The sequence below is a fragment of the Schistocerca cancellata genome, chromosome 5 (assembly GCF_023864275.1).
Source record: "Schistocerca cancellata isolate TAMUIC-IGC-003103 chromosome 5, iqSchCanc2.1, whole genome shotgun sequence".
Classification (NCBI taxonomy): Eukaryota; Metazoa; Arthropoda; class Insecta; order Orthoptera; family Acrididae; genus Schistocerca; species Schistocerca cancellata.
Genome location: NC_064630.1, coordinates 75,735,697 through 75,763,648, shown reverse-complemented (window position 1 = coordinate 75,763,648; position 27,952 = coordinate 75,735,697). Strand labels below are relative to the sequence as shown.

The following is a 27,952-nucleotide window of genomic DNA, read 5'->3' as shown; positions in this document are numbered from 1 at the left end:
AATTCTGGAAAAAGAAACTATGGTGCACACCTCTTGATAACGTCTTGCTGCAAATCAGAGTTATTGCAGTTTTTATGATTAACAATGGTTCAAAACTTGTTTGTATATTTTCTAAGTCATTACCATAGCTCTTGTTTATCATTGTCATCATAACTATGAACAGTGTTACATACAATATAGTTACTGATAGATTGGTAGTGTTAGGAGAAAAAGCACTAGTAGCATGAGACTCGAGAAAGTTAACTGCGTAATGTTTGTAAACACCATTTGAAAGCTGATGCCTTTCTAGTGTCAGTTAAAGTGTATCGTCTGCCCCCGTCCCCCAAATCTTCCCTCATTAACATTGTTTCAACATGGTGGGATGTTTGTAATCATGGTAACACACAAGTGAGGGCAAATTAAGTGTGTCTACAAAAAATTGAAGATCCAATTAAGAATGTGACAAAGAGCAGGAAGACTCTAATTTTGGGAATGTAAAAGTGAAGTTGTACTGTGTGGTACTGGCTCTTTAAGGTCAAATAAGTTTGTCTCGTGGTGATCTGCGTGGATACAATTACATCCTACTTCTTTATTTGTAGTTACTTTACAGAGCACTTTCTGACAATTGTTCCAAATCAGTGTCCAACATAATTTATTTGGACTAAATTCTGCAGCCTAGACATACATAGTTAATCGAAGTAATGAATGCTGTTTAAAAATTCAACGTGCTCTGGTTTTAATTAAAAAAGAAAACCCAGTTTCAAGGTTGCTGTTTTTATACAATATGAACAAGTTAATACAGCCCACCAAAGACACCTTAGCCACTGTTAATATGCCCTCTTCAATTATTGTATTGTATTGTATTGTATTGTATTGAGAGATGTAAATACCTGTCAGCAACCTTGAAATTGTACTATGAAGATAATTATGTTTTTACTTTGTTGTAATGAAGAATTATCACGCACGTAATAAACATTTCATAAGGCATGAGAAGAATAGTTAATTTCATGTGCCTTCTCTGATTTTGTCTGTTGGCCATGATCTTCCATGTAAAAGTGTAGTGCTTGTCCATTGCTCGACATACTTAGACTTCCATAATAAACATCTATATAATTTTAAAATATTGTTTGTAGTATTAAATTGTTACAGCTGGTGTTTTTACAACTGATACAGAAGAGGTCTTGTTAATGAATTATTAGCACAATGGGATTGTGCATGTGTTCTGATCCAGTATGATGATTGCTGAGATACAATGTGCAAATCTGGATGGCACTGAAGGTTGGGAGACAAGTTTTCATTGGATGGGTGTGGGTCTGGTGCATGTGGTAGTAATTCATGACTAGATTCACACTCATCCTATGAGAATTGTCAACATCGTCTTTTACTTGAGTGAATTGTACATGCCTTTCCAATTTGGTCCTTACATTTTTCTCTACAACATTTCTAACATTGTTAACTAGTAAAATAATCACAATTTGAAACTGCAGTTGTAAGTGCTTGAACATTAGTTCCATCGCTTCAGCGTCTCAAGTTTTACAGAGAAAGACAAAAAATGACACATGCTATTGTGGAATGAGATTCCTTCATCGTGCAAAATAGCAATAAGAGATTGGATGACATTGTGTAGTTGAATTTTTTATCTTCTATCTTGCTTGGCTTATTGCTGTTGAAGTTTTTTACTTTATTCCTACACACTAATTTCCTCAAATCCTATCCTCTCTTTGCTAAATGTAAGGGTTCGTGTTCTGAAAAATAGTGTGTGTTTTGTAGTTTAACCGATTGTTCATGTGGTTGATGTTGCTATGCCTTGAAAGCTGCTGCGTAGTAGCCAAAGAATATCACATATGCTCTTGTGAAAATTGTTGGCTTTCATTTCAAGCAAATATTAATTAGATCTGTACATACAATAATGCTACTTTTTGGTTGTATTGGTAATATTGAAATACCTTAACAGTTTTTTTTTTTTTTTTTTTTTTTTTTTTTTTTTTTGCAGCATTTTTATCTACCTTGCAACTTTGAAGTGATAGAGGTGTTAGTGATGAAGCTATGTATTTGTTCCATGGGTAGTTTGCATGATTATGTGGCGTGAGTGAGTGTGACAATATGTATACATGGTATATATGTATGGCTTCATTCTGGCTATTTATGTGGCACTAAATAACACAGTGACTTGTATGTAGTAATCATTGTCATACTAAATCTTGTAGTTACTCATTGACAAGTTACATATTTAACAACAAAGTGCACATAAATTTTTACTGTACACCACATACTACCAGTATTTTACTAAATATTCCTATATGGAGTCAGAAATGCCCAGGAGAAATAATTTTAGATTATTGGTGAGATTGATAATCCGCTTCAGTTGCAAATGACAATTTTTTTACTTCATGATTAGTTGAAGAGACCTGTAGCTCAATCATTGGGCATTGCATTAACATTACAGGTAAAACCTTGGTTAACAGCTACTTGCTCACATGGTTTAAGCCATGGGTGTGGGATGGGTGGGCCAGTTTACTGCAAAACCCGCAAGTCATGGCTATGCGACATAAGGAACAGCAATTGAAAATGCTATGCTGAAGGGAGACACACGTCTTAGATCAAAATCAGAAATAAAAAGATGCACGTGTATGTGCTGCAGCAGTGAGAGGGAGCGCCTTCTTTACCAGTGCACAAGGAACTAAATGGTGAGGCCTATTGGCTTACCAGCTGGATGTGGTGGCCTAGGTGATTGACATACGAACTGGTGTGAATGATGAAAAGAAAACCACAAGAATTTTGAGTACAGGACTGTGTACTTATATTAATATCAAGACCCAGACAATAAAAATGAGGCAAATAATGGATTAGATATCATTATTGTTCTTCGTTGCTTGTCCAAGATACTGTATCGTATACGGCTACATGTTGAATTGCTTTAGAACCATAGGCAGCTTTAGTAGTGAGTAATGGGTAATTCCCATTTTTCTTCTAGTGTTGCATGTGTGCTATGCTTCAAATTATGATGGGTTCTTTATAGGGAGAGAGTAGTTTTCCATTAATGATGAAGTAAAAATAACAAGAAATTGTCTATTTTTACAAACTGTTGTGTAACTTGAAATTTTACTCATTCTCTTGTAAAAATGTTAATTTGAAGGCAGCAGTTTCCTATTATTACTAACTGATAGTTATTTAATGTTGAAATTGAATCTTGACTATTTTCTCATAACACTTATTTCATGTCTAACCAACCATAAAATGACCACTCCTTTCCCGCATAAGAACTGAACCTGACCTCAGACTACACTACAGATTAGGTTGTCACCAGAACCATCATTTCAGAAAATAGTATTGAACAAACATTGAAATATACATTCTCAGTGTTCTGTTGTACCACCAGAATCATGCTTGTGTGAAGTCACATGTGCTCCTCTGTGACTGATGAAAGAAGCGCATTTATACTTATACTTTTCTCCAACAAAGACATGCAGTTTTACATGCCATGTTGTCCAAATGCCTATGTGTTTGAAGAGGCCCTTACAGGGATGTGGACAAAAATACGAAAACGTTGCGAGAAATGCTTCCTTGGCCGTAGACGCAGATGTTAACCAAGCCTGCAGTTGGTTATGTTGTATTTAACCATGAACTGCACCTGTGCAATTCCATTAATAGGTTGAAAATGCCAGTCATGGTCAGAAGTGTGTTCTGTGTAGCGAGTGCATTATGCCGGAGCTAAGTGAATGTGGACGTTGGCAAAGTGTGGGTGCTCATTTGGCGGGTCCTTCCATAACAAAGGGTGTGCCCCATTGTTTCTCTGCAGAGTTGCATTACTTCCAAGGATTATCTGATCATTTTGGCTGTCAGGTCCATCCTTGGGTACCATATTTGTTTTCCCATGTGGTGCTGTTCTCAAAGACTACAGGACCCCTGTTCACACAGCTTCCATTGTTCAACATTGGTGTTGGGAGCACCAGGATGATTTGTCACATCTCCCTTGGCCACAAGTCACCAGATGTCAATAAAATAAGCCTACAATACCAAGGTTGGGAAGAACAGTGCATGATTGCTATCTACCTCCCTCACCCTTATCTGAACAACTTGCTACTATTTTGCAGGAAGAATTATGAGAGATTCCCTTGAAAATCATATTGGACCTGTGCATTTCAAAACAACTGGATGCTGTTTTGAATGCCTACAGTTCTCCTACACCGTATTAGGCATGCTAATATATTGTGCATTGGTGTTTACACTTTTTTCTCCACACCCTGCACAAGATGACTATATGAGAACCACTTACTATTGTTACTGATGACTTCTGTGCAGTCAAAACTTCTTCCTCTGAAGATTATACCATAAGGCAATATTGAGTGGAAATATGTAAAATGGTGATTTGCTTATTTGCCAAATTAGAAACTATGCAAAGAGCAAAAGATGCAGAACATTGTTATTTAAGAAACTCTGGAACACGTTTCTTCTAATTTTTAAAACACTGGTTTGGTATTTGGGAAGCAGGCTTCAAACACCTGCCTGGCCACACAGATTGAGATTTTTCAGTGGTTTCTTTAAACCCTTATGTCAAATGCTGGGATGGTTCCTTTGCAAAACCAGATGATTTCCTTCTTTGTACGTTTTGTTTCTTAATGAAGTTCCATTTTCCTTCCTTTTATAACATGCACTGATAGAATTAGTTACTGTTGTTTTTTTTAGTCTATAAGTGTAATTTGTAATATTCTACAGGTCTAAGCTGATCAAATTTGTAATCTAAGAAAATATTCCAATGCAAGTATAATTTGTGGCCAATGGATGTTTATTTGGATACATTTATGTTACAGTTATCATTTGCTTTGGCAGTAGCAGAGATCACTCTGGAATTTGAGCACAGAGATTTACACTGGGGTAATGTGTTAATAAAGAAGACATCAGCAAAGCATATTACTTTCAAATTAAGTGGAAAGGAATTTTCAGTTCCAGCAAATGGAATACAGGTATGAAAGACTCAATATTTTATGACTAGTGCAATGGTAAATGTGTAAATCTGAGAATGTCTTAAATGAGTTTCAATGAGTGGTTGGAATTTTAGTGATTACGATTTCTGTAAGTGGTATTAAATGGTAGGGAATGTATGTCAGTGTTAGCATGTTGAAGGTTTAAAGTACTAGCACTACATGGTGTGGTAACATCTTGACCCTCAAAGGTTGGTGTGCTGTTGTTGAATTGCATGTTTCTGTCAACCCCTTAGCCCTGACTTCCACACACCTCCTGCCAACTCTTTCGTTTTCATAAATGTTCTGGCCAGTCATCCATAGTGTGATTTTAGAATGTGCACCTGGAACCAGAAAAGTAAGGTTTAAAAAATTGTATTTTGTTTCTAAGTATCAGTTTTGTTCTGTTGTCCTTCATACATCACTAAACTCCAGTAATTCGGTTTATTGCCGCACATGGGTAGGAGCCGTATGTTAATTCATTGTGAAAACAGAAATGAACCACAAAAAATGACATTTCTAGGAAAAGGGACAACTTAATCATGATGAAGACTCTGCACTGATTCTGCTCATAGTAAAATAGATTAACACAAGCTGTTCGGCAATGACAGGTATGTTTTTCTGGTTGCTGCCGATATTATTTAACGCTCACATTATATGCAGCAGATTAGCAGTAGCTGTTATGTTCATATACTACATTGTCATCTTAGTAATCTTTTATCAGATATTAGTATTGATGAATAGATAAGTTGTTCTTAGGTCAGCATAGATGTCCTTTACCATGATATGGTCTCTGAAACACGGGGTCATATTTTGATTTTACAGTACGCAGATAATAGCATCAGATGTGGGAGAGGAAGTTTTTGTTACTTTACTCTGCTTCTCTCCTCCTGGCAGTCTTTGTATGGGGTGAAGTACACTAACATGCAGTTCAGACAGCCAATATATAGAGAGACTTTCTATTGTGGATCAACTGTGCAGTGGATAATTGAATGTTATAGTTAAATTTTTGAATTTCCTTTCTTCGGAATGTGGAGGTTTCTTCCCTCTCCCTGCCTTGCTACCTGCAAACTCCCCTTTTAGGAAAATAGAACATCTCGTCACATTCACACACTCTCTCTACAAAATAAAAACATCATCTACGTAATGCTTATAGTGTGTAGTTTCCTTATTAAGTGTTTTATAGTTTCAGAAACAAAACAAAAAATTCTCTCAGGTAATTAAAGAAAATTTCTGCTTGCATACTTCTAAGACTTGCCTATAGTGATTCATTCTTCCTGGTAATAAATTTTCGCATTAAATGCAAAATAATAGGTAAAAGACAGCTGTAATAATTCTGCCAACTTGGTAGTTTCACCAGCTTGGTAGTTTCACCAGCTTGGTAGTTTCACCAGCTTGGTAGTTTCACCAGCACTGCACCGCCGACGGGTGTGGCAGAGTGGTTCTAGGCCAGGGTGTATACGGCCCGGGGCATCTGGGAATTCTGGGAAAAACCCGGGAATTTTTTAGAATTCCGGGATTTTTCGTTGTTTTAGATTGCAGTTAAAGTTTTGTAGGTGTGACGTGTAAGATCTGATACGCTGACAAAGAACTTTAGTCCACTACTGCTAAATAATATTGCAGCAATGAAACACAGATCAGAGAATAACACCAAAATAAAAGTTTAGTTGCATAGAAAATGGGTAAATAGTGTCAAAGGATATAGGTCGAAGATTATGCAGTACGTCCGTAACAACTAACATGCATTCGATGTGTGTGACGTCACAATTGTTTACATTTCTAACAGATCACCAGAAAATATTACGAATAGTGGCTTGAGATGTGTTACTTTCGAAGTAAATTTCCACGCAAGATGATTTATGTTACGTGAGAGAATGTGCAGTGCATTTCTTAAATCACAGGGCGTTATAACTCTCATTCAAAACTTAACACTTTGAGGATCAGCCATTTGGAAAATGTCGGGCCCAGAAGATAAGTCACTTATGCCACTATTTAAAATTTTACCGGCACATTTGTATTTGATACGACTTAACGTGTAACATACACTAAAAAAAGACCGAGCTTAAAGTTAGATTTCATATTTAATGTTGTTCTTTCATAGATTAAAAATTATGCAATCGATGGCAAAAAGTTCCATTGACCTTCAAAAAAATGTGCATAATGTGTTACTGAGCAATGTCACAAGTCCCTTCATGCCAGAACACTTAGACTTTTCTAAGCAACTGATAATCATTTTGGCACGATTTTAATTGCCAAATTAGAGCCTGTTAGTAGGCCTACGGACTTCCTATCATTGTAGGACTAATAACAGTGGATGCCAATAGAGGATGCAATTCTCGTTCGTACATACACTTCTGCTTACGAGTTAACCGGTGTAGAAACGCACTTTGCTGAATTGAGCGAGCTCGGCCTACCTTCTTAACGTACGCGCCGCGGCCTGTCTTTCTCGTAGGCCTCGTGCTCTGAATAACTGCCGTCATTCGCTAGCGAGGTCACGTGACATGAGCTATGACTAGCTGACAAAAGTGCATCGCTCAACGCAATCTCTATTTTAGAGTTTCGGAAGCTACCGTGCTGTAATTTGTGGAATTTGTGTATATACTTTAGCAATACGAAAATAAACTCTGTGCATATTGTCTCGCATCAAACAACTTTCCAAACGCATTGTTTTTCCTGGATTTCGTTTCCTAAAGTGCTGGGACATCCTCCGCCGGTATAAGACCTTTACGATTCAAAGGACTGATAGGTTTTACAGCTCCGAGGGAAAGTATACCGTTACTAAACACGGATGTATTTTCACCCGCTTTATACGTAATTTCATCCGGGAGAAATTGTGTTTTTAACCGGGAAATCCGGGAATTTTTTTTTCTTGTCCACGTAGGCACCCTGTAGGCGCTTCAGTCTGGAACTGCGCGGCCGCTACAGTCGCAGGTTCAAATCCTGCCCCAGGCATGGATGCGTGTGATGTCCTTAGGTTAGGTTTAAGTAGTTCTAAGTTCTAGGAGACTGATGACCTCAGATGTTAAGTCCCATAGTGCTCAGAGTAATTTTTGTACTGGGCTTTTTAAATAACAATTTCTGTAGGATGATCTGTATGCTTTCTTTCACAGGGACATTAGTATAAAGAGTGGCAGTATCTAAAAATGCTAAATTAAAATCATCTGGTAGTTTGATAACCGTCAAATATTTTATGAGCTCATACTTACATTTTACATGAGTAGAATGTTCGAATGTGTATGTTTGCTTCAATTTCTTGTTCAGTATTTTATTTAGTTTATGATTTGGGGAAGTAATGTTAACAGTTGGTCCAATTGCTTTATTTTGCTTATTTTTATTTGGGAAGTTATAATGTACTAAGGGTTCAGTGTTTTAACGGCTTTCTGTTTTGTTAGGTCAGGAGGAGGATTGTGTTATCAGGAAAATACTGTATTTACCAAATTTCCACAATTTGTCATTCAAAAAATACAGGGTCATCCCATATTCACAGATTAAAGTATTGATGCTGATGTTAACGTTTCAAAGTATATAGTGGTCCTCTACATTTACAGACGAAGCTTTGGCTATTGAGGTCACGTGCAGATTTATTTTGAAGAATTTGGTAAGGCAGGTCTGGGCAAATGATACTCACCTTCGAACAGGCTCGAGATTTCCCAATACGCTGAAGCACTCGGTTTCAGTATTGATGTTGCTCGAGCAATCATTTGACATTTGCAGTACTGACATTGCTCGTACAATCACTTGACGTTGACTCCCTTGGCACTAGTGCAAGGTATATGAACTACGCACCACAACAGTCCACAGCTCAGCTTCAAATTTGATAATTTTGTGAAAAGTGTGAGTAGCACAAAATTCAATTGTCTTACAAATTCTTACTGAATTTGAACAAGTTTGCAATAAAAGTTCTGATACGTAAACATTATGCAAACTTTAAACTAAAGGTAACGTTTAAAAACCAGAAATGTTGTTCTTTCAAAAAATTACTTGGTTCTGAACTCGGATCAATGTTTCATTTGAATTTTAGTGACAGTAATTAGAACATGATGTTAACATTCAGATGAACGAGTAAAATTTATCGAGAATGAAATGTTCAACAAACGAAATAGATCATATTGACTATTTGTTGTGAGAATAAATTACAGTGGCAAAACACATTGTGGAGATAGTACCAACAGACATCAGTAGATACCGGTACAAGGGCAATTTCGAGAATTGGGCTGAATCGTGGTTATTACCTTTTGTTTATGCACGAGTTGGTGTTGTTACATGTGACTTGCACTGTAGATGATTTTGCAGTCCATGATTCAGTTGCTCAAGCACAGCACTGCCGGGGACCAGAATAGTGAGTGGGCAGCAAATCATGTCGTGTTGCCAACCATAGGAATGTGCACTGCATACGTTGGCTATTTAGGAACACCTGCCACGTTTAAAGTGCAGTTTGCCTGAATCCATTGACAAAATTGGAATAATGCTCAACAAGAATACTCAATTATGCAACATACTATCATCTAGTCTTGTCCTGTACTCACTCCAGCAGAGAGTGTGTGTGTGTGTGTGTGTGTGTGTGTGTGTGTGTGTGTGTGTGTGTGTGTGTGTGTGTGTTGTGTAATAGAGGGAAACATTCCACATGGGAAAAATATATCTAAAAACAAAGATGATGTAACTTACCAAACAAAAGCGTGGGTATGTTGATAGACACACACAAAATTCAAGCTTTCGCAACCCACGGTTGCTCCATCAGGAAAGAGGGAAATACGAAAGGATATGGGTTTTAAGGGAGAGGGTAAGGAGTCATTCCAATCCCTGGAGCGGAAAGACTTACCTTAGGGGGGAAAAGGACAGGTATATGCTCGCTCGCGCGCGCACACACACACACACACACACACACACACACACACACACACACATACCCATCCGCACATATACAGACACAAGCAGACATATGTATAGGCAAAGAATTTGGGCAGAGATGTCAGTCGAGGCGGAAGTGCAGAGGCAAAGATGTTGTTGAATGACAGGTGAGGCATGAGTGGCTGCAACTTGAAATTAGCGGAGATTGAGGCCTAGTGGGTAATGGGAAGAGAGGATATATTGAAGGGCAAGTTCCCATCTCCGCAGTTATGATAGGTTGGTGTTAGTGGGAAGTGTCCAGATAACCTGGACGATGTAACACTGTGCCAAGATGTGCTGGCCGTGCACCAAGGCATGTTTAGCCACAGGGTGATCCTCATTACCAACAAATACTGTCTGCCTATGTCCATTCATGCGAATGGGCAGTTTGTTGCTGGTCATTCTAATCAACACAATCTGGAACCACAACACCCTAATTCAGTAGTTAATCTTTCCTCCAAACCTCTCTACCAATCCGAAACCTTTGTCCTATCCTTCAGCCCCACTCCCAGATTCAACCAAACAGCCCTAGTCAAAGATTTACTGTCCTACACTTGTGCTCTCTGCTGGAAATATCACTTTGCCATGAAGAAAAATAATCCTACTCCTAATGTTCCAACTCTCCAAGACACTATCCAAATTGAACCCTGCCTGGAACAGTTCCGTCCTCCGTCACAGCGGGACCCACCTCCTCTTCCTCAAAATCACCCTCTCCAAACCTTCCAGGAATTTCTCACTTCCAGCCTTGTCTCTCAATCCTTCTTGAAAAACCTTAATCCTACTCCCCACAGCTGAAGCCCAGACTATCAGTGATCTGAAGGCTGACCGATCCATCGTCATTCTTCTGGCGGACAAGGGTTCCACGACCGTGGTACTTGATCGTCGGGAATATGTGGCTGAGGGACTGCGTCAGCTTTCAGACAACACTACTTACAAAGTTTGCCAAGGTAATCCCATTCCTGATGTCCAGGCGGAGCTTCAAGGAATCCTCAGAACCTTAGGCCCCCTACAAAACCTTTCACCTGACTCCATCAACCTCCTGACCCCACCGACACCCCGCATCCCTACCTTCTACCTACTTCCTAAAATTCACAAACCCGATCATCCCGGCCGCCCCATTGTAGCTGGTTACCAAGCCCCCACAGAACGTATCTCTGCCTACGTAGATCAACACCTTCAACCCATTACATGCAGTCTCCCATCCTTCATCAAAGACACTAACCACTTTCTCGAATGCCTGGAATCCTTACCCAGTCTGTTACCCCCGGAAACCATCCTTGTAACCATTGATGCCACTTCCTTATACACAAATATTCCGCACGTCCAGGGCCTCGCTGCGATGGAGTACTTCCTTTCACGCCACCCTACCTAAAACCTCTTTCCTCATTACCTTAGCCAGTTTCATCCTGACCCACAACTTCTTCACTTTTGAAGGCCAGACGTACCAACAATTAAAGGGAACAGCCATGGGTACCAGGATGGCCCCCCTCGTACGCCAACCTATTTATGGGTCGCTCAGAGGAAGCCTTCTTGGTTACCCAGGCCTGCCAACCCAAAGTTTCGTAAAGATTTATTGATGACATCTAAATGATCTGGACTCACAGTGAAGAACAACTCCAGAATTTCCTCTCCAACCTCAACTCCTTTGGTTCCATCAGATTCACCTGGTCCTACTCTAAATCCCATGCCACTTTCCTTGACGTTGACCTCCATCTGTCCAATGGCCAGCTTCACACATCCGTCCACATCAAACCCACCAACAAGCAACAGTACCTCCATTACGACAGCTGCCACCCATTCCATATCAAATGGTCTCTTCCCTGCAGCCTAGGTCTTCGTGGCAAACGAATCTGCTCCAGTCCTGAATCCCTGAACCATTACACCAACAACCTGAAAACAGCTTTCGCATCCCGCAACTACCCTCCCGACCTGGTACAGAAGCAAATAGCTAGAGCCACTTCCTCATCCCCTCAAACCCAGAACCTCCCAAAGAAGAACCCCAAAAGTGCCCCACTTGTGACAGGATACTTTCTGGGACTGGATCAGACTCTGAATGTGGCTCTCCAGCAGGGATACGACTTCCTTAAATCCTGCCCTGAAATAAGATCCATCCTTCATGAAATCCTCCCCACTCCACCAAGAGTGTCTCTCCGCCGTCCACCTAACCTTCGTAACCTCTTGGTTCATCCCTATGAAAACCCCAAACCACCTTCCCTACCCTCTGGCTCCTACCCTTGTAACCGCCCCCTGTGTAAAACCTGTCCCATGCACCCTCCCACCACCACCTACTCCAGTCCTGTAACCCGGAAGGTGTACACGGATCAAAGGCAGAGCCACGTGTGAAAGCACCCACGTGATTTACCAACTGACCTGCCTACACTGTGGAGCTTTCTGTGTGGGAATGACCAGCAACAAACTGTCCATTCGCGTGAATGGACACAGGCAGACAGTGTTTGTTGGTAATGAGGATCACCCTGTGGCTAAACATGCCTTGGTGCACGGCCAGCACATCTTGGCACAGTGTTACACCATCCGGGTTTTCTGGATGCTTCCCACTAACACCAACCTATCAGAACTGCGGAGATAAGAACTTGACCTTCAATATATCCTCTCTTCCCGTTACCCACCAGGCCTCAAACTCTGCTAATTTCAAGTTGCCGCCGTTCATACCTCGCTTTTCATTCAACATCTTTGCCTCTGTACTTTCGCCTCGACTGATATCTCTGCCCAAAATCTTAGCCTTTACATATGTGTGTGCGTGCGCGCGCGCGGGCGCGCGCTCAAGTGTATACCTGTCCTTTTTCCCCCTAAGCTAAGTCTTTCCATTCCCGGGATTGGAATGACTCCTTACCCTCTCCCTTAAAACCCACATCCTTTCGTCTTTCCCTCTCCTTCCCTCTTTCTTGATGAAGCAACCGTGGGTTGTGAAAGCTTGATATATACTAAAATTGGAATGATACAGACAAGATCAGCATGGTCCCTGCACAAGGATGACATGCAAAATCATGAAGCATTCCACATTTTTTAAAATAAAGGTGGGGCCTGTCATGACTTAAGAGTTTCATGTTGTCGACGCTCACCATGGCGTATGACTGGAATGAAATGAGTTGTGGCTAGTAGGCATAATTGCGTCTATAAACAAAAGAATTTTTTTGTGTTGCTTGCTCAAAGCTCGCTTATCAGAAGCCTCCCTTAGCATACCGTGACTCAGCTACAGTTTTGTGGACCTTAAACTTATCGCAGATCCTTTTGTTCCTTTAAATCAGCCAGACACAGTAGAACATGATATACAAAAATCAGCAACATCAGTCACACCATTGCAATCGCAAAAACATCACATCGCAGACTCATATTTGAAAGACAGAACTAGGGGCAACTAGTGGTGTGAGTGTGTACTGTTGATTGTTTAGGTGTAATATTAAAATTCTCATAAATTAGAAATTTTTGATAGAACTTCATATTGTATAAGTTCAGCTCCCTTATCCTTGTTTTCTTAGATGTATTTTTGTTGGTTTCTAGTTGTCTCATATCAGTTTTGTATACATTTGAATTAACACATCTTCGTCACAAGTAAGCAAATAATTAGTTAATGTTAGATGCTCATCTTGCAATCCTTTTTTGAATGTAAAACAGATGATCAGAACACATTCATGCTGTAAATCGTCTGTAATCCTTTTAGTATTAGGCTCTAATAATTATAATTGATGTTGGGCTGACTCGTCACTGTTAAAATTTTGTTCAATGTTGCAGGTCACAGTTATAGATTACACTTTATCGAGAATGTCATATGGTGGCTGTTGCATTTTCAATGATCTGGCTGTGGACCCAGACCTCTTCATCTCACAAGGAGATTATCAGTTTGAAGTGTACCGCTTAATGCAAAATACAGTGAAGTTAGTATTCACTGAATTTATCTCTCTCTTTCTCATTGTATCGGTAGAAATTTTATGCTATTAATTAGAATCGCGACATATCTGAGCTCTAACAACTTAGACTAGTAGAAAATACTGTATGTAATGCATGTAACATGCCAGTAAGTAGCATGATTTCAAATTCACTCATTAGTTGTCTTTAGCTCAGTGTGTCATTTCTGCTTTAGTTAGCTAGTGTCTCCTAGCTAACATGTTGTGACAATATCTGACATTAAATATTTAATTGTGCTAGGACTTTTCATGTTACTAAAGTTGTTTACTAAGATCATTTACATTTTGGGTAAGTTACCAGAGAGGGAGACTGAGACTGACTGCGTGAACGTCATGTAAATAAAGGAAAAGGTTGGAACGAACATAATTTTGAGTGTATAATTTTCAATACGTTAGGGTCCGCAGCTGTGATAAATTTTTTGAATAATTTCTTGAAGCCTTCAGCTGCCATTTTCTTTATTTCCTGTACAATTGTACAATTTCGGCCTTAGGCCATTTTCAAGTATCTAAAACGGAAGTTTCATACAATGGATTAGTGACACTTGTGCTTTTGATATAGAAACAAGTCATATCTGTAGATACACTAGGTGCATTGTTGCTCGTATGACATCATATCATGCTCATAAATTAGTTCGGGTGTTCACGCTATTTTAGGAGCACACTACTTTCGAGCAATTGTTGCAAAGCTCTTATATGTAATGTACTTAACACTAGGAAGATTATAATTATCTGTTGCCAAAAAAATCATCCATAAAGTAAGTTATAATGCGCGTAGTATATCTACAGATATGACTTTGTTCATATATCAAAAACACAAGTGCCACTAATGTATCCACTCTATGAAACTTATGTTTTAGATACTTGAAAATGGCCTAAGGCCAAAATTGTACAATCGTACAGGAAATACAGAAAATGGCAGCTGAAAGCTTGAAGAAATCATTCAAAAAATAATTTTGAGTGGTTGGAAATAATTATATTCACGAATGCCAAAGTGTCTGAGGTAGTTCAAAATTGGGATGTGTTTTACAGATTTGGAAATTCATTGCAGAAAATTCGAAGAAATTGTTTATAATACAGAAAGAAAGACCAGTACTTATCATGTGTCACAATTATTAATACTATCAATAAAATAACTTAAAATACAAAAGAATACTAAAGTGCGCGTCATTTGTTACGGCGGTAGAGTTTAGGTTCGTTCTGCGCATCTGACGTCACGAAACAGTCAGCCAATGAACAGAGAACAACATTGCCAGAGCTCAACTGCAATGCACAGCACGGACGAGTGTCTTCAGTTTTAGAAACGTTCAGTCATAAATAAAGTAATTGAACAAAAGCAGTGTCTTTATAGCAGACTTTCTTCTAAAAGTTCGGAAAAAGCATTCTTTATACCAATTGCTTCATATTCTATTAATTAATGAAACCAAACAAGCAATAAGCCTCCTAATTCAGGCGATAGCAAGGAAAGGTGTTTGTATAATTCTCACTAACTGCTTTTTCGCAATAAAGAACAGCGGTAATTGTTTATTTCCTATTGTACTTTGACGAAACGTGAGTAATTCATAGTCATACCAACAGTGTTTGTCGGTATTTTGCGTGATATTTTAAAGTTGTCTGGGAGCTGTAATGAAAACGAGCTGCATTAGCATATTGGTTAAGGTGTAGGGCTGCTAAGCAAAAGGTTTAACACATTCTGGTTGTTGCCCGTAGAAACTACGAGCGCGCATTTATTGCCGTAACAGTCGGCGCTCGGAGATTCTCCGAGCGCCGCCTTCTCGATTATTATTTCAGGTTGCGGCGCATTATATCCGTGCAGTGACATCTGGAGTTGAGTGTTTCGGTCTTGTAGGTACATCAGACAACCGCTAGATGGTGTTCCTGCATCCTCTAAGCACTATGTCACTCAAAAAGGCGCCAAAACAATTCCCGCGCATTCACTCTTGCAGTGTGCTTATGTAGTTGTCTTTATCGCAAACGTTTGTCGTAAAATGGGGGACAGTTTGACTGAAGAGGAAATTCTGAGGCTGCTGGAAGAATCTGGATCTGAAATTGACGATGATGGATTTCAAACTGAAAATAGTTCTTCCGAAATAGATGGTAATTATAATGGTCAGTCATTGTGTTTACGAATCACAATTATAATCTCGGCAGTTTCACTGACTTATGTCATTTATTTCGAAGGTAACAACGAGTGGTCCGAAAATGAAAATGAGCCATCAGACGTATTAGAAGAGTGTGAAGCTCCCATTCAAAAAGGCAGAGGCAGAATACAACAACAGCAGTCCCAAAACAACGTTGTTGAATGGGTAAATGACGATGTCCTACAACAATTACCGCTCTTTGAAGGCGTAAGTAATGTCTTGGCACCTTTGAGCGCCGAAAGCACTGAATTAGACTGTTGGAGCGTCTTTATTGACGCAAATGTCATCAAAAATATAAAGACAGAAACAAACCGCTACGCTGCAGCAACAATTTCCAAATTGCGGATGCAAAATAAAATAACTTCCAGGTCGCTTTGGGCCAATTGGTCTGCTGTGAAGCTACATGAGATGTATCAGGTTTTTGCTATAATTATTCACATGTGCCTTGTACACAAACCAAATATTATGGACTATTGGAGCAATGACCTAATGCTAGATTCCTCCTTACCTGCAAAAATCATGAAAAGAGACAGATTTAGGTCAATTTACTTTATGCTTCACATAAATAACGACGACAATTATGTACGAAGGGGTCAACCAAACCATGATCCTATACACAAAATCCGACCTTTTTTTGATAACTTTGTACTGAAAAGCAAGAACAGTTTTTCTCCTGGCGAGAATCTCACAGTTGATGAAGGTTTATGTCCATTCAGAGGGAGAATTTGATTTAGAGTATATATCAAGAACAAACCGAGCAGGTATGGTATAAAATTTTTCATTCTAAGTGATTCAGCAACAGGATATGTTTTGAACTGTGAAGTGTACACCAGTGCAGGTGAAAAAGACAACAGTGCAGATTCAGTGGTGCTACGTTTGTGCAACAGTTATCTACGTAAGGGTCATACATTGTACATGGACCGCTTTTATACTTCTGTAAAATTATTTGAAAAGTTGTTTGATGAGGGCACATATGCTGTTGGCACAGTAATGAGAAACAGAAGAGGCCTACCACAGGAATTCGAACAGAATAAACTAAGAAGAGGTGAAATCGTATTCAAGAGAAAAAATTCCGTGCTAGCACTTCACTGGAAAGATACTAGGGATGTGTTTGCCCTTTCTACCAAACATAGAATGTCAAGTAGTGTTACTAAGACAAAATCCAAGGCTGGAATGGTAGAAAAACTGAAGCCTAATCTCATACTTGATTATAATAAAAATAAAACTGGTGTTGATCATGGAGATCAGCTGGTGACCTACTATTATTTTCAACGACGAACAATGAAATGGTGGAAAATGGTATTTTTTCATGTATTTATGATGTGCGTGGTCAATTCTTACATTCTGTACAAGAAACTTCGGCCTGTCTCTCACAAACGAACCAGCTTGTTTACTTTTATGGTGAACCTGGGAAAACAAATACTGGAGAAATCCGGCGAAGTTTTCAACGAAAATGAAAAGCAGGGTTCAGCAGCAAACAGGCTAACAGCAAGGCATTTCCCCACTCACGTCCCATCGACAGCAAGCAAGAAATATGCATCAAGATATTGCATTGTTTGCTCTGAGAAGGGTGCACGGAGTACTGGCAAACGAGTGAGAAGGGAGACGAGATGGTGGTGTGAAGAATGTAATGTAGGATTGTGTCTACCTGACTGTTTCAAGCAATATCACACAAAGACAAATTTTACTCAATGAAAAGAGTTGTAAAAATTCAATGAAATAATTTTGTACATTTATTTTATAATAAATTCTGATTTCTTGCAATTTCAAACTTTTTTTTTTACCTCTGAATCATCTAATTTTCAAAATATAATAATTCTGTAAATATATGATATCTTACAAAAAACTTTAAACAAATGTTTAGATATAGGATTATTTACCTTTTGGTCAGGAGCCATGTAAAAAAGGCGCAAAAGTCTAAGACTTCTGAGGGATTGCAGTAGTATCTGTGGCCCGACTGCAATGTGTTAAGAGTTCAAATCTTATTCAGTGCTTAATTTTCTCTCTCTCTCTCTCTCTCTCTCTCTCTCTCTCTCTCTCTCTCTTTTTTAACAATATCGAAGTGTCTTACTTCATGAATTTTATTCGTTTTAATGTAATTTTTTGAAATTTCTAGTGGCAACTAAAATCGACCATATGGAAAGTATATGCTATGGACTTCTACCTCTGCAAACTCGTCAAAATTTCGTGCAATGGTTTACTACATCTAATGCTGCACAATAACTGCGTTGAACATCAAAACAAAATAAAGACATTTATGGGGGGAAGGTATCAGTCAAGAAGATATGTAAAAATCAAATTTTTGGGCCAAATAGTTTTTGTGAAATCGAATGATAGTGTGTCAAAGCAGTCGAAACACCATGTGTCTGCACAGGCGAGCAGTGCAATGATGACAAAATCGCGCGGAATGCGGGGAGCACGTCTCTAGCAGCGAAAGGGTTAATGCAGCCGTGGTGGCAGTTTACTTCATAAACTGCACGCTCCCCCCTAAACGTAAGTTTGCGAACTATGCTATGGCGCTGCTTCTCTTGGCGCATACAACTGGCAACGCAGCAATCTCCTGCATCTGAGCCGGCATGCGCGAACCGCCAAGATAAAAGAATTGAACTATAGTGACCTTTTGGAATTTTATGCCATTTGTTCATGGATGAAAAATTCATCAATTGGAGGGGTGAAATATCAGGTGACACCCCAGGATAAGGAAACAACTAAATGGGTGTGGGAGAGGCCATTTACCACAAGTCATTTGTTACTTCTCAGAAGTACAATCTTTTATTGCACAGATACTAAAAACACTAATAAAATAGAAATGATTCAGGCAGTTACTTAAAAATTTCTTCAATTCAACCAATTGATGAGTAATTAGTCAATTTAAACAAATAAAATGCACCAATTACGAAGAACTTACAAGCAAATAATACAATTGCATACAACATGCACGCGGTTAGCACTGAGCAAACGACAGCAATTTTGCTAAAGATTATAGTTCCAACATTTGGCTGGCTAAAAGAGGTGTTTGACATTAATAAATATAACTTAGACAGGCTATATATGCTCAGGGAAATCTGGGAAAAACCCTAGTCTTCAGTTCAATTTTTGTAATTTTGACTGTTAAGAACTGATAGTCTAACAAAAAATTCTGCTGTGTTCCACTACTGCAGTGGTAAAACGTAAACGACAGAATAAAACCAAAATAAAACTCAAGTTGCAAACAAAATGCGCCACTTACAACAACGAAACGCAGTGCACACACGTGCGCCTGCTAAAAGCAAAATGTGTCAGCTGCTTTAGGACGAAGATTATGGAGTACTTCGTAACAGCAAATTCCTTCTGATGAGAGTGACGTCACGGTTGTTCACATTAAGTTCATTTTGAGCAGTTGTCAGAGAGATCATGTGCATGAGCAGTTGAGTTGTGTGTGAGCAGTACCTTCTCCTGCTTGTGGCTGCAGTAGTAGCAGGAGGCAGTCACGCCACCCACAAACATTTTTTTGGCATACCCAAGCTGCCCGATTCGTGCATGCGTATAGCAGTATGGGTCGTAGTGGGAGGGGGGTAGTGACCCATGTTTATGTCTGGTGATTTTGCTGTTTCATTTACATTAACAGTTCAATCGTCAAATGGAAACAAAACGGATTTCTGTGACCGCGAACTATCAAGTGAATTATTATACATTCACATAATTATGGAAGGCTAAAATATGTTATTGGTTTCAGTTGTCTGATTTTCTTTCCATGTTTTTGGCAGTCAAGCATTAATCGCCTTGCACAAAAATGAAGTTTTTTTGTTGATTTGCTAAATAAATGTGGTTTCTATTAATCTTTTTTGCAGATACAGTCAATTTATAGGAAACGAAATGTTGCATTCCACACTATTGGCTAGGTTCACTCTATTTCAAGTGCACATGTTAAACTCCTGGCACGCATGGCATTATGCCATAATAAAGAACCAAACATGAGACAATACAGTACTGGTACTCTTAGAAAATTTGCATCCCAAAAAGCGCACTGGAAAGCTTAATATCAGGTTGTGGCCTACTTCATTGTGAATCTGGGCATATGAACGTGTCCTTCATGCCGAATCATGCATTTTAGTGTGGTTTACAAAATTCCTATGATCTTGGAGTATCCTTTGATGTCCTATTTCTTTTATGGAGTCATGGAAGTTCTCTTAATGCTAAATGTGTACAAACATATGGGCTTCTTAAGACATCGTAGCTGCCCATGCGCAGTAACACCTGCTGTCTGGCGCACTCTGGCACCTGCTGAAAAGAACCAATGTCCAAGAGGTCGCAGGAAAATATTGCAAATGGTTCGTTGAATAGCATTATTTTCAAAGTAAATTTCTTTTTACACGACAAATTGTTACGTGTGAGAATGTGCAATGAATTTCTTAAATCACAGACTCTCATTTAAAACGTAACACTTTGAATACTAGCCACTTAGAATGATTTTGAGCTCAGAAGACAAGACATTGTCATTGTTTAAATTTTTTTACATTTGTGTGATGTATCTTAAAGTGTAACACACACTAAAAATACCAATGTTATTATGAAAGCTTAGCTTTACTTGTGCTATACTATGTACATTAATTTAAACCATTAACTTTTCCTGTTTCTGTGTTCACGCTACTTAAAGTTGATGTTGCTGTTGGCTGACTACATCACATGTCCTATGCTTTGAATATCTGCTGTCATAGGTTGGCAAAATCAGTGAGATGAGCTAGTGCAATCTCTATTTCAACGCTTTGACAACTAACATGCTGTGTTTGGGGGAATTCAATTTTATACTATCGTAATATGAAAATATGCAGCATGCATATTGCTGTATGTCAAAGATCTTTCCAAAATGCATGACCCCCTTTCCCCGTTGCTGATTTTGATTTTATAAAGTGCCAGGAAGTTCTACGCTGATATACAAAAAATTACCATTCAAAGGATTTATATTTTTATGGCTCCAAACGAAAGTACAGTGTTGCTTATCATGCAATAAGCGTATTTTCACCTTAGAAGAAATTTATTTTCACATGGGAAAAAGTGTGTCTTTAACTCGGAGATAGGGGGAAAATCCAGGAATTTTTCTTATTGTCCAAGTATACACCCTGTTACAAGAAGTATAATTACATAAAGTTACACAAATTTGGTGTCTGACAAGCTGAGGCCTGTTGAGTATTAATATTTTATGCAGTGAGCACAAAGACAATTCTGTACACAAATATTCAATATTTGATTAGTCAGAGAAGCCGCTTGGGTGTGAAAAAATAATAAAGAACAAATAAAAATAATAAAACACCATTTAGCAGATTGAGCATTACAGCAATATTAAAACTAATACATTGAAACCAAAATTCAAGCAGGCAAAACATGGAAGGGGCAGGTAAGGAAGGGCAGGCCTGAAGAAGATGGTTTAAAGTAACAGACAGAACTGGTTAAATTAAAGCCCGATTCCTAAGAGATAGAAACTCAACTTATGAGGGATGCCATAACAAGCCAGAAGGTGGCAACATCTTGGAGACTACTGTGAGATGGGAAGCAGTGCCCTGCCCGCACGCACATACACAGTCGATGCGGACAGGCTACGCCTGATGAACCCGCAGGTAATAGATAACACCGTGGGGCAACACCTAATGCTGTGAACAGCTCGGAAAGCTTAGAGCAAACACACAATTTATGCATAATAATCCTAGAACGTACGAAAATGTTGAGACCAAAACAAGAAACTCAACGAGAGTGTGGCTCCAAGCCCCAAACCAACCTTAGGTATTACAACTAGAATACTACAGTAAGAATTACTAAAAGGATTAACCGGCTAATCTTACAGTAAAATATAACAAGAAGTTAATGTAATAACCAATAAATCACAGATTATTCAAACACATTAACTTAAGAGACGTGGTGTAACAGCCAAGTCTTGAGAGCTAACAAACAGACAGCTACAATAATAATTAATTTAAAACAATAAATATTAATTTTCTTGAAAGGGACAAAATCTCTGTAGATATATGGAACTTACTTACCCACGTGACCCAATATTCACTAGGCCACTAGCATTTGCTTACCACGGCCGTAGACAATTTTATAGTCACTGGTTACTGCATCACTCAGGGAAGCAAGAACTTCCAATACAATAAGACTCAATCGCGATCTCAGTGGAATGAAGATAAGCCGATATTGGACAAGTTACAATTAAAGGAAATTTTAAAACATGAACAGCTCACTATAAGTTTCATGTGCCTCTTCTCTCTCTCTCTCTCTCTCTCTCTCTCTCTCTCACACACACACACACACACACACACACACACACACTGCCTGCGACTGTATGCTTGCTCGTGTGGTCAGCAACCTAGATCAAAGGAACTACAATCAAATACTCAACTAACAGGCAACCAATGTGCCACCTGGTGACTAGACAGACAAATTGCACCAGGAGGCAAAGATGTAAAAACATGGAATGAGCCAACATGGGTCCTGTATGTTGTCATGTGGAAGAGAGGCAAAAGGTAAGGGGAAGGTGTCGGAGAGTTCATAATCAGCACTTTGTCTCCTCCCTTGGTTCTTTGTCAAGGGTGTGGGCTACACTTTGCACCCTTCAAGGTTGCCAACCGTGTCTTCCATCCCCATTTTACGATGGCATCGGTGCCAACCTCCTCTCCAGATGCCTTCCCCCTCCAGAAACAGTGGACTGAAGCTTCCCACTTATAATTTCTCTCTGTTCAGGGGGAATCCTACAATAAACCTTTTACCGAACGGGAACATCTTTTGGTCCTTTCCTTCTCCCAAACTGCAGACCCCAGTGCCGATTCCACCCATAACCAATTGCTGCAAGACCTCAGTCGCCCACAACTGTATCTCCTTGCGGTGTTTGTGTTATGCTCGAAGGGGTTTTCCCCTCGTGATGGAGGGACAGTATTGTGATTCCTATCCATAAGCCTGATAAGGATCTGTTGTCCCTCTATAGTTACCAGCTGGTCAGTCTGATCAACATCCATTGCAAGTTATCTGAACAGCTGGTGGCTCTGTGGGATCTTAGAATTTCGGAACCCTTTGTCTCCTCACCAGTGTGGCTTTCAGGAGGGAAGGTCTCCAATCGATCATCTGCTTCAGCTGGAAATCGCAGTTCATCAGGCATTTTCTCAGCTCTGCATCTTGTCGCAGTTTTCTTCGATCTTTGTAAGGCCTACGACATGGTTTGGTACCATCACATCTTATTTACACTTCTTGATTGGGGTCTTCATGGTCCCTTCCTCGTTTTTATTTGCCAGTTCCTGTCCCCACTGGTTGTTCAGAGTTAAGCTTGTCATCGTTCTCAGCCTTGCACAGACCCAAGAGAATGGCATTCCACAGGGTTCTGTATTAAGTGTCCTTTTCCTTATTGTTGTTAATGGACTCATGGCATCAGTCGGTCTGTTGGTCACCCCTGTGCTGTAAGTGAAAGATTTCTGTACCTGGGCTAGTTTTCACTCAGTGGCCTCTGTGGAGCGGAAGCTCCAGGTTGTCATCCAGTGCACTTCTGCATGGACACACTCACAATTTGCTATTCTCCCACCCTTGTATATTGTAGGTGGTCCATTTCTGTTGCTGTACTATGGTCAATCCCAGTTCCGAGCTCTACGTCAATGCCCAACATCTGACTGTGGTTTTGTTTCTTTGATCTTCTGTGTTGGCAACAGGCTTACTTGGTTGCCCCATATCAGCCTTCTGAAAATCGGCTGTTTACAGAAACTCAGTCCTGTGGATATTCTTCAGGTTGACACTGGGATACCCCCACTCCCCAGCTCCTGGTCTCCTATGCCATTGCTATCCTTTCTTTCCCTGTTCACCCCTCCTATTCTTTTCATCACTTCAGGATATCACCAGCCTTAGAGTGGGTTTGCCAGTTGGTCTCTGTCTCACTTCTCTCTGCTGCAATTTCCATCTTCCCTCTGTGTCCTCTTCTCCACATTATTTTCTGGAGATCCCAGGTTCGGATAGATCTCTTCCCGGGGTCTGCAAGGCTCCATCACTCCAATGGTGTTCCATTTTTTATTCGACCCGCTCTCAGGAGAGTTTTTGGGATCCTATTGTTTTTTTACAGCGATTGCTCGAATTCCAATGATCACATGGTATACACCTTTATTTCTGCTGTTGGCATAGAACACTATCTCTTGCCTGCCACATGTGGGGGTGTTCACCATGGAACTGTTGGTCATTTACTGGGCCCTCCACTTTATTAACAGTGGGTTGGGACTGTGCTGGGCCCACATTGCATGTAGCAACTCGGTTGCACTCCCTGTGCTCCCCCCCCCCCCCCCCTCGCCTCCCCTATTCTTTACCCTTCCTGCCACCCTGATGGTTGGCATTGTCACCCCAATACTGGTCTCACTGTATTTCATTTCATGATTATATTTGAGTGGCAGTATTTGGTGACAGCTCACTTACTCAGTTGTTTTAGTTGGGTACTTTGCTGATGTTCCTCGCATCTCTCCTCAGCTGTTCTGACAGTCTGTCCCACATAAGTCATACAGTAATAGCATGGAATGCAATACTCACCTGTCTTTTAGAGACCTAGATCATCTCTAATTTTACGAAGAACACTTTATCGTAATTGAAATGAGTGATTACCTTTATTCCATAGAAGTAGACTAGACTGATCTTTCTGGATATTGAACCAGTGTAAAGTAGTCAGGTGCTTTTTCGCTTCTCCTCCTCGGTCTGTCTCACCCTGTTTCTCAGGTGTTGTTGGTTTTGAATGCATTGCCTGTTCAATTTGATGCTGTCATGAACCATTATTTCAGAACACGATTCGCGGGTGTTGTAAATCTTTAGTAAGGCTTTCCTTTCCTGAAAGTGTTAGATCTCTTGGACCAGAGTCTTTATCACTGAATTTCTTTGCCCCCACAGGGCTTGCTGCTGCTTTGTGGGTTCGAGCTTGGCTACCACGGGGCCCCAGTCTCTGCAGCGTCTTTTCCCTTCCACACTGCATGCCTGTCCTCTTGCTATTCCTTTCCCCCTCCCTTGGGGAATATGTCTACGATGTTTTTGTGACTGTGTTCCACATTTTCACTAGCTGACATAAGAACAGTCTCTCAACTGTTTTTTTGTTCCTTTCATTGTTTACCACACCCTATATCCTTCCTCCGCTTCGGTATTTGAGACCGCTCTTTTCTTCTGCCTCTTATGTGCGCTCCTGACCGCTGACCCACACGTCTGTCGCGTAACAGGTGACTGGGTAATGTGTAATTCCCAGCCCCAGGCTGACAGGTAGGGTTTGCACATACCCATGGTATGTGCTGGGTCCAGGGAGGGGTGATTGCCTGAGCTGCTGCCTTCCAAAATTGCCAATTGGTCCCTCTGTCAGGTGTTTGTAAGGTGCGACCCGAGTTGTGAACAATCACCTAAGGCACGGGAGTCCCCTTCTGAGGGAGGGTGGGGGGTGAGACCAATTGGAGGGAGTGCATCATCGAAGATGCTGCAATCATGGGGGATTTTCTCGCAATGAGCCAATCATCATCTTCACAGTCCATGTAAATGGAAGGAAGCTCCCAGTTCAAAGGCCCTTCCAGCTTCACCATGATTCCTTATGGTTCCAAGTGCTGAAGACAGTCAGTCCTTTACAACAGTAAATCCGCTTCATATTCAGGCAGGTGTTGATGCAATTGCTGGCCCTGTGAAGTTGCACTCTTGTTTGCACAATAGCACTTTGCTTTTGGAGACCAGTTCTGATTCTCAAGCACAACAACTGCTTGCCGTCTTGCTTCTCCACAGCTATCCTGTTCGTGTAGAGCAATGGAATACCGGAGGTCCATAGGTTGCTGAGAACATCTCATCCACACTGAGCATAGAATTTTTTAGGACACCACTCATGAAGGGAAAACTCATCAACCCTTTTATTTCAACATTATCTGTTGCTGAATGAAACCACTGGACCGTATTGTGCTTTTGCCTAGATTTCTCGATTTCAAGATTTGTGTACAAAACAATTTTTTCTATAAATTTCGAATCTGTGAATAATAAAAATATTTCCAATTCACTAGTGACCCCCCTTCCTTCCCCACGTGGACCAGGGGGATTAGTAATAATATTTGACGCTGGTGTCCTAGAAAATTTTGAATGCATGGGTTTGTTGGTCCATATTGTTTCTAAGTCTTTACCTAGCTCAAAATTTCTCTCATCATCTACATCTGACAGAGAATTAATCAAACTCAACTGCTCCTGCCGCACAATGAAGTTAATCATCCTCGTCATCAGATTAGATAATACGTCATCCTCAGTTTCTGAACAGTTTTCTGCATCGATATTGTCGCCATCCTCTGACTCAGCCTCCTGTGAGAAACTCGTTGTATATCTCCTCAGGAGTTCTAAGGAGTTGATGTGCCACTTTAGTAAGATACTAGTAGAGAAAACAAAACTTAGATGTAATATAAACATCAATATGGGGTTGAATCCTCCCCACAAAAGAAACTAATAAGTATGACGTAAACAGTAAGATGGGGTCGGATCCAACCTGAGTGCGGGTAATGTAGGTTTCGGATAGAGAGGGTAGGTGCAGGTCACTCACCAGACTGACGTGGCATTCTCGGGACGACTGACTGGTAGGGTAGCTGGAACCACAGCGCACTCAGAAAAGGGAGTGGGGAGTTAAAAAACAAAACAAAACAGACTCGCTGGGGTCGGATCCATCCCAAACCTTACCATTAGAGGATTAATAGAATGCAGGAGACATATAATTTCTTATTGAAATGACAAAACTTGTGTGGGGACAAAAATATTGATGTAAATGTCCTTGATGTAGTCCTTAGCAAAGAGTTTAAAAATCAGGCAACAGAAAGATTATTGAAACCATTATCCAGAATGGCAGAAGCAGTAGAACTGAAGTAAGCAGGGAAGAACATAATGATAAAAGTACCTTTTATGGAAGCTACAGTAGGCACGAATCCCAGTGGGTCAGTCGTGTAATGATATTGAAGACAGGATGGAGAAACCCTAATTTGATATAACATTTAGAAAATATTTGCTTTTCACCATATTATGAATTTATTTTCATATTCTTTGTAACTTCATACTTAAACATCACACATATATTCTGAAAAGTTAAAAGATAACACTGTAAAAGTCAACCATTGGTACAGTTAACAGCTAGAACTTGTCTAATAAGTATGAAAAATAAAGTGTAAAGAACAGTAATTGGTTCACTAAAGTATGGTTGTGTTAAGAAATTTGTGGATTTTTTTTATTTAGAAGTATGCTTCCACTGTGCATCTTCTCAAGTTGTTCTCAAATGTGACTCATCTAATTGTTAGCCAGTCACCTTTTTATGTGCTTGTAATTGTTCTATTGTTTAACTGACATGTCATTTCTTGTGTGTGTTTCAGAAACGAATGGAGAAATTTCAGGCCCTACACAAATATTCTTTGGTTGCACTACACCTTGGGCAAAATGTTGCAAGGTGTCCATTACAAAAACATCTCCACCAAGATTCACAAGAAATTTAGAACAAAGCTAGATAACTGTTACAATGATGTACTGAAGTATAATAGTGCTCATGATTTAGTGACTAATGGGAATTTACTGGAAATGATTAAATAATATCTTCCAAAAATGAGTATTTCTGTTGAAATGGTTATACACAGCTGAAGTTCCTTTGTACAGAATGTATAATAGTGTTAGGGTCTGATTCTCTATTGTTACAAAGTTCAAAGAAAAAAGAAAATACTAAAAGATATTGACATTGCCGTCTGAGGCACAATGAATAAACCAGCTATTCTTTAGAAATTGGCACCAAAATCAGTTGCATATGACAAGCATTGTATGTTCACAATTGTATGTTTTTTATCACATCCTGTAACTTTTTCACCTGGTATTCTGCTTGTGGCGAAATAAATAAACATTTTATTTTATTGTGTTTTTAACTTTAGAATTTTTGAAAGGCTTTTTTACGGATTGTATTGACCGGCTTGAATGCTGACAAATACAGTGCTGCGTGAAATATGCCTGTAATATAATTTACCATTCCGATTAATTACATTTTGAATTCTACGTCATTGTTGATTTAATCAGAGTTCTCACCTTAGACGTAGAATTAGTCCTT

At 39.8% G+C, this 27,952-nt stretch overlaps 2 protein-coding genes and 1 non-coding gene across 3 annotated transcripts in view; all 3 read left to right on the top strand.

Annotated features, from left to right (window-relative positions):
- Positions 1–27,749, top strand: part of LOC126187531 (uncharacterized) — a 144,463-nt gene extending 116,714 nt beyond the window's left edge. The window contains exons 9-11 of the mRNA XM_049928673.1: positions 4,791–4,943; positions 13,578–13,720; positions 27,237–27,749. Of these exons, the coding sequence (XP_049784630.1) occupies positions 4,791–4,943; positions 13,578–13,720; positions 27,237–27,450 (510 nt within the window). The 3' untranslated portion in view covers positions 27,451–27,749. The remainder of the gene's footprint in view (positions 1–4,790; positions 4,944–13,577; positions 13,721–27,236) is intronic.
- On the top strand, positions 12,749–12,852 carry LOC126189824 (U6 spliceosomal RNA). Its single transcript, XR_007538234.1, has one exon. It is a non-coding gene; the product is annotated as a U6 spliceosomal RNA (small nuclear RNA).
- LOC126187532 (piggyBac transposable element-derived protein 4-like) lies at positions 15,659–17,049 on the top strand. Its single transcript, XM_049928674.1, has 2 exons — positions 15,659–15,844; positions 15,929–17,049. The coding sequence occupies exons 1-2, from the start codon at positions 15,736–15,738 to the stop codon at positions 16,615–16,617; spliced, it is 798 nt and encodes a 265-aa protein (XP_049784631.1). The 5' UTR covers positions 15,659–15,735; the 3' UTR covers positions 16,618–17,049.
- Positions 27,750–27,952: the final 203 nt, after the last annotated feature.

Coding starts and splice junctions, on each gene's coding strand:
- LOC126187532 (XM_049928674.1), top strand. CDS start 15,736: ATGGGGGACAGTTTGACTGAAGAGGAAATTCTGAGGCTGCTGGAAGAA. Junction 15,845..15,928: donor TAGTTCTTCCGAAATAGATG/GTAATTATAATG, acceptor TTTATTTCGAAG/GTAACAACGAGTGGTCCGAA.